Genomic DNA, 7,173 nt, shown 5'->3' on the forward strand with positions numbered 1-7,173 from the left:
TAGTGGGGCAGTTAGGACCACTTGGTGCCCAGCCCCCAAAATACTTAACCCAGATCCATTTGAAAGCAAAACCTGGAGTGGAGGGAGAGTTGAGAGATTGGTAAGTTTTAAGTTGCAGCTATAGGCTGGGGATGTAGCTTAATGGTGGAGGATTTGCCTAGCATGAGCAAGATGGTTCCATCCCCAACACTGGGAGGGAAAAGAGTCCATCTCTGCTAATTTTGGGCGACCTTGTGCAACTCGCCATGCAATCCTCCCTCTCCTCTCACTCCCATTTACCCCTAAGGGATTCAGCAAGATAGTCATAAAGCTTGGCAGCATTCCTGGTAGACAGTTGACTGCATTTAAGATGGACAACCTACAGCTCCCGCACCATGTGGGAGATGAAGCTGCCACCCCTCCCAGTTTAGAGGTCTGCTGAAAGATTGGTACTGAATAAACAATATTACCACCAGGTACTTCAGAATATTTTGTACACCCAAGTGCTATATACTGGAGGCAGGAAAGATCAGTCACAGATTAGGTAATTTGTGAGATGTCCTATGGCTAGAGGGTGACAGAGCCATTTGAACCCAAACTACCAGCTTTGTCCTGCTACAGCACTATCAGAAGAAAAAAAGCTGAGAAAATGAGGTACAAGCGTTTACACTCCCTGGCATGACCCCAGACCAGTCAACATCCAGTTCTGGAATCTTGTTTTTTGTTTTTGTCCACCAAGGATAAAAACACTTCCCAGAGCTAATATAGGCATCTGGTCTGTACAGGGTGGGGCACCAGAAAGAGGTACTAAGTAAATTGGACCATGTGCCTGAAATCCTGCAGCTTTGCCTATCCAACCGCTAGGGGGCAGCCAATGGCCTGGAAACAGCTTCTGAAAGACGCTGAAAAATATGAATTCCTAGGGCTTCCAGCTCTGGACCCATGATTCTTCCTGGGAAGGCCTTAGAAGGAGGGACTGAAGCATAGAGGGGCTGATAACCTGCTATTCAGTGACAACAGGGGTCCAACAGAACATCTGGGCCTCTGGAAGGAAGAGGGCAGGTCTCTAGAAACAGAAAAGAACTAACCTTGTCCTAGGAGCTACCTTCATAATATTCGTGCATTTCACAAACAGGAATTGTACCCATATTATAAGAGAAGACACTGAGGCTCAGATGACCAGTGAGTTGGCAGAACTGAGATCAAGTCACAGAATCCTGGATTCTTGAAGCCCAGGCTCTTCTGTGGGTGACAGTTGCATTTTTTTAAAAAATTATTAAATATGGGCTGGGGTTATGGCTCAATGGTAGAGCACCTGCCTAGCATGTGTGAGGCACTGGGTTCGATTCTCAGCACCGCATATAAATGAATAAAATAAAGGTCTATCAACAACTAAAAATATATTTTAAAAAATTAAATACTTCAGGCATGCAAAAGAGTATCCATAACAACATAACAGCCACCCACACACCTACCACCCAGCTTAAGAGACCACACAAGAGGGTCTGGCAGTGCAGGTCAGTGGTAGAGCACATGTCATGTGTGCACAAGGCCCTGGGTTCACTCCCAGCACCACAGAAACAAACCAAAAATGAAACACAAGGAATAAGACCCAAACTGGCCAAGTCCTCTGTGTGCTCCAACCCTGTCCTCCTTTCTTCCCTGAGAAGTAACCCCTCTCAGAACTGGGCATTTGTCACCTTATGTGGGACTAAACCTCCTTTACAGGCTTGTATCCTAAAGTAGTACCCAGTGTTGTTTTGCCTTTTGAAAACAAGTCAACTGCATCGCGCTAAATTTTTTTCTCATCCTCGCATTATTTGAGAGGCAGCCTATTGACGCTTCCCCTATTCTGTGGTATTTGGTTGGTTGACTGTCACAACCTGTGAATCCACTCTCCTGTAAATGACTTTTTGGATTGCCTCTAGATTTTTGCTAATAAAATCTCCCTGCCATGATCTTTTCTCTTTTCAGCACTGGAGATTGAATTTGGGGTACTCTACCACTGACCACTGAGCTCCATCTGCAGCTCCCACTTTTTTTTTTTTTTTTTTTTGCAAAATTGCCCAGGCTGCTGGCTTCCAACTTGTGATCCTCCTACCTTAGCCTCCAAAGTCGTGGGGATTACAAGTATGCACCACTGCACCCAGCATGAATTCTCTCTCTCTCTCTCTCTCTCTCTCTCTCTCTGTATGTGTGTGTGTGTGTGTGTGTGTGTGTGTGTGTGTGTGTATGTGTACATGGGTCCCCTAATTGTTCACAAGTATCTCATCAACTCCCTCCTTCCCTACTCAAACCTCATTTCCCTGGCTAAGCATGACAGGCTCAAAAAAACCTGGGACAAAAAGATGCCTTTGAATCCCTCAAGATCACTCCTAGACTGTATGACAACGGGAAAGTGATAACCTCCCTTCTCAGGACCTCAGTTTCCTCCTCTGTAAAGTGGCGAATGACCTATGTTGTCCCATGTGGGAAGACCCATGTAAAAGAACTCCAATAAAAAAGCGAGGTGCTAAGCAACCAATAAGACCCTGTCTCTAGATAAAATACAAAACAGAGCTGGGACGTGACTCAGTGACCCAGTGTCCCTGAATTCAATCCTGGTACTCCTCCGCCCCGCCCCCCAAAAAAGAACTCTAGTAAAGTGCTCATATGGTTCTAACTCCTGGGTGCTGGGCACAGCGTCTCATGTCACAGTGTCACGGAGATCCTCTGCTCCTCAACTTGTGGATTTACAGATGCCAAGGCCAAGGCTGGAGGTGCAATTCAGTGACAGAGCTCTGGCGTAGAATGAGCGAGGCCCTGGGTTTGATCCCTAGTACTGAAAAAAAAAAAAAAAAATAGCCAAGACTCAGAAGAGGGAAAATCCTCGTTCCCAGCCCCGAGAAGTACGGAAACAAGCTCAGAGGGGAACAAGTTTTGCCCAAGGTCAAGGAGCAGACAGAAGCGGAGCTCAGAACCACCACACAGACTGCCAGCAGCCGGCACCAGCACCCTGAACTCTGGCTCCCTCAAGCCTCTGTCCCCAGACCTCCCAGTGCTGAGCCAGGCCTGAACCAGCCTCTGCCCCCACCCAGCAGCCACGCCTCAGGGGAACTGCAGCCACTGCAGGTGCAGAAAGTAGTTTCTCCCTACTCTGGGGCAGCTGCTACCAGCCTGAAGCAAAGGGGCAGGGGCTGCCCCCAGGCCGGCAGTCAGGAGGCCTAGCAGTGAAGACCAGTGGAGCCCATCTCCGGCAGGGTAGGGCAGGAAGTGGGGCGGGGTTTGAAGTGGAATCTGGTACCCCAAAACTGCTGCAGCACGACTCACCTACCAGTTCGGAGAAGATGCTTGGGGGTCCAGGAGTCCTTCCAGCTCTGCCTGCCACCATCTGCGGCCTCTTCTTGCTGTCCGCAGCCTGCCTGGGTATGTGGCCAAAGGGCAGGTGCTGTGCGAAGGGGTGAAGGAGGCCAGCGGGGGCCGGAGGACAGGCGCAGGTAGTGGGGGCAGGGAGGGGGCCAGCGGAGGGGGAGCTGGGGAAGACCCCTGCAGAAATCACAGCTATTGGCCCAACCTGGGCCACAGTCAGCCTGGAGGAGGCTCGCGAAGTGGACTGGGCATCCACAGTCCCATGGAGGGAGGGAGGACCTAGAAGGCCCCCTCCCCCTGCTTGTCCCCACAAGTCAAAATGAGGAACTAAGGTGGCTCTTGATTGAACACCATAGTTGCGGGCAGGAAGGGGACTTGGGGGTGGCACTAAGAGCCAAAGGGGAGCAAACATCTTCTCCTCTACCCTAAATGAAAGTTGCCCTCTGTGTAGGCAGCCCCTTCTCAGTGAGGGGGGCGGGGGGAGGGCAAGTGGGGTGGGGGGAGGGCAGGGCATGCCTCATCTCTAGTCCCGCCTTCCTCCCCGTCCCCCACCCAAGGCCAGCTGGCAAGGGCTGTGAGAACACTGACTGAGGAGTTCAGAGAGGAGGGTCACTCTCCCCAGTGACCCTAGGAACAGGACTGGAGCTCACGTCTGAGTCTGAAGCCAGTGACCACGAGGTTGAGGTTGCTCACCTCCTTCCCCAACTCATCTGTCTTCCCCACTTCCCACCTTCCTCCTCCTACCTCCAGATGACATGACGGGGATCTGGCCCAGTGGAGCCAACTGGGGAGTCTGAGAGCTGGGGCTTCCGGAGGGGGCCAGAGTAGACACCACTGTGGCCACTGGGCCACCCCTGCCTCCCTCTGAGACACTTTTGTCTCCACCCTGGGATGCCGCCTCCCAATCCTGGGCCCAGGGGAAGGAATAAACCCACCCAGGCCCCCTAGGTTGACACTTTCAAGTTACAGAGAATTGGGGACAGGTCCAGGCTCACAAGCCAAGGCAGGCCAAGACTGTTTGCCGGGTGCCAGGCAGGGACAGGCCTAGGGAACTGGGAGTCTGAGCCCCAGAGCCACTCGAACAGCCCCAACCTTGCTGATGCTGGACAACCCCCTTCACTCCTCGGCCTCAGCGGCCCCCCACCCACATTCAGTAGAGGTTCTGCCATGGGGTTACCCTGGGTCAAGTGCTGGGCGCAGGGCTGGCCTGAGACTGCGGATGGGAACACGCACCTGCAGGACTTGGGCTGCGCTGCTGTCTGCACTGACTCTGGGAGGAGCTGTCTAGGCAGGGACACTTTAGTCCTAGGAAATCAAACACTCAAAAGTCAGAATTTGAAGAGGCCAAAGCCCAAAGTGGGTGAGCAGGGAGGGGCCGTGCTCCAGGGGCGCTGGAGCTTCCCGGGGGCTTGCATCCCCACCCCTAGTCCCTGACTCAACCCACCTCTCTGTAGGCCCTGGATGCCAGGCCCTGTGGGTGCATGGGGGCCCACCATCTGTGACAGTGAGCTTGGGGGACGAGGCCCGACTCCAGTGCAAGAACAATGCCACCAGGCCCAATGTCACCTGGTGGCTCATCATCCAGGGCAACCACTCCTATCCGCCCCAGTTCCTGGGCTCCGGCCAAGGCTCCAAGGGCGAGTGGACCATTCCAAAAGTGAACAAGAGCCACGGGGGCGTGTACCAGTGCCGAGTGGAAGATAATGGACAATCAATGTCTTCCTGCGGTACCTACCTGCGTATTCGAGGTGAGTAGCCTCGCCCTGTCCCCCACCACCCGGCTAGGACACCACTCTCCTCATCTGTGAAATGGGGATAGAGCCAGTGCCTTTGTCATGGGCTTGGAACTGGATGAACACAGTGACTGATGTTCGCACCTGCGGTTCCGGGACTCAGGGGTTCTGGGCCTGGCCGGGGGAGGGAGAGGACCAGGAAGGAGCTGGGGGACAGGAGGTGCCAAGGCTCTGAGCAGCAACCCCTCCTCACAGAGCCACCCCCCAGACCCTTCCTGGACATGGGAGAGGGCACCAAGAACCGCATCATCACAGCCGAGGGCATCATCCTGCTGTTCTGTGCTGTGGTGCCGGGGACACTGCTGTTGTTCAGGGTGAGACCCCCAGGGTTCCGTCCCCCAAAGCTTGGGAGAATGAAAACATGCACCTCTCTGGGGAGATGCGGGTTAAATGAACTAACACAACAAGAGCATTTTAAGTGGTGTGGGCTAGAGGGTCGTTCTCATTGTTCCCCTTTCACTGTGTCCCCACTGCTCCTCCTTAGAGAGATGCTCACGCACCCAGGGTCTCTCATCCTCCTGCCTGCACCCAGAAGTGCAGTCCCCTGCAGATGTAGCCCACAGCAAGGTACACAGGACTTGTGTCGTCACTCTGTCCTTGCCACTTCGTCTCTGCAGGCCACAGCACAACTATTATTATTTACTGTTATTGTTGTGGTTGTCAATCCTGAAGAATAATAATGCAGTGGAGACAGTCAAAAGGACACTAGCTTTTACCCCAGAGAGACCTGTCACATAGCTTATACATGGCCTTGGGCATGTCCCATACCCTTTCTGGAAAAATACTATTGGCATCCAGGAGGGTCTGAAAAATTCTTCACCATCTCCTCCTACTCACTCCTCCTACCACCCACTCAAACCCCCACAGAAGCGCTGGCAGAATGAAAGGTTTGGGGTGGACACCCAGGATGACTATGAAGATGAAAATCTTTATGAAGTAAGTGGACGGTGGGGACAGGGCAGGAATACGTATGTTGGGGGTCCTGCCAACATATCCCTGCAAGGGGTCCCTCCCTGGGGTTGACTGAGGCAGGGATCCCAGGTGTCAGGGTACTGATGTCCCTGGCCCCATGGTGTCCCTCCAGGGCCTGAACATCGATGACTGCTCCATGTATGAGGACATCTCCAGGGGCCTCCAGGGTACCTACCAGGACGTGGGCAGCCTCCACATCGGAGATGTCCAACTGGAGAAGCCGTGACTCCTCCCTCTGCACAGGAACCCTGCCAGACCTATCCTGCCTGCTCTGAGCAGCCAACTCCAGCTTCTCTCCTGGAATGTTCTCTCCTCTTTCCTGGGAGCTTCCTGAGTCATCTTCCCCCTTGGAGTGTCCCACTCTTCCCTGGAGGCTGCCCTCCCCCACTAACCCAGCCCTCCCCTGTTGCCTTTCCCAGGCTCCCTCCCCAGCGGGTAATGAGCCCTTAATCGCTGCCTCTAGGGGAGCTGATTACAACAGCCTCGTTAGTGTCACCCCCTCCTCCCGGATCTGTCATGGCCACTTAGTGATAATAAATCCTTCCCAACTGCAGATCTTGGCAGGAGTCATGGATCTCATGAGGATGCACCCCCTCCTTCCTTGGGACCCAGGAGTCCAGGCCTAAGCCCCCTTCTCCTTCAGACCCGGTATTCTGGGCCCAAGCCATGCCCTGCCCACTCCCTACACCTGGACCAGGTAGCCAGACCTGGCCACCCCCCCTAACCCCAGAACAGGAAGTCTCCTGGCAAAGCCCCCACCCCCACAAAAGGACTGGTTTGGCCCCCTGTAGTGCCTCAGCCCTCCCCTGTCCCCAAGCAAAGGGGGTAAATGGAAGGGGTATCATGGCTACCACATTTTTTTTATTGCCTTTTTAAGCTCTGGAAAGAGTGGACTGTACTGTGGGGCTTGTTGCGAAGGGAGGACATGGAAGAAACCCAGGGGGAAGTGACAGGCTGTGAAACCCAGTCACTGAAGTAAGGAGAGAGGCAGAGAGGTACAGAGGCAGTCAGGAGAGCCAGCGAGGGAAGAAGGGATGATTGGGACCCAGGGAATCCAAGGCACAGGCATAAGGAGGGGGCA

At 53.7% G+C, this 7,173-nt stretch overlaps 1 protein-coding gene across 2 annotated transcripts; it reads left to right on the forward strand.

Moving 5' to 3' along the window:
• The first annotated feature begins 3,305 nt into the window (after nucleotides 1-3,305).
• On the forward strand, nucleotides 3,306-6,516 carry Cd79a (CD79a molecule). 2 transcript variants are annotated; one of them, XM_026403877.2, is made up of 5 exons: nucleotides 3,306-3,384; nucleotides 4,782-5,075; nucleotides 5,316-5,434; nucleotides 5,988-6,056; nucleotides 6,205-6,516. In XM_026403877.2, exons 1-5 carry the CDS (start codon nucleotides 3,306-3,308, stop codon nucleotides 6,316-6,318), a joined length of 675 nt encoding a protein of 224 aa, XP_026259662.1. In that variant the 3' UTR covers nucleotides 6,319-6,516. The 2 variants fall into 2 exon arrangements, with proteins under 2 accessions (XP_026259662.1, XP_026259663.1); XM_026403878.2 differs by having other exon boundaries at nucleotides 4,782-4,964.
• The last annotated feature ends 657 nt before the right edge of the window (nucleotides 6,517-7,173 follow it).

The sequence above is a fragment of the Urocitellus parryii genome, chromosome 15 (genome assembly GCF_045843805.1).
Source record: "Urocitellus parryii isolate mUroPar1 chromosome 15, mUroPar1.hap1, whole genome shotgun sequence".
Taxonomy (NCBI): Eukaryota; Metazoa; Chordata; class Mammalia; order Rodentia; family Sciuridae; genus Urocitellus; species Urocitellus parryii.

Coding starts and splice junctions, on each gene's coding strand:
- Cd79a (XM_026403877.2), top strand. CDS start 3,306: ATGCTTGGGGGTCCAGGAGTCCTTCCAGCTCTGCCTGCCACCATCTGC. Junction 5,076..5,315: donor TACCTACCTGCGTATTCGAG/GTGAGTAGCCTC, acceptor CCCTCCTCACAG/AGCCACCCCCCAGACCCTTC. Junction 6,057..6,204: donor AAGATGAAAATCTTTATGAA/GTAAGTGGACGG, acceptor GTGTCCCTCCAG/GGCCTGAACATCGATGACTG.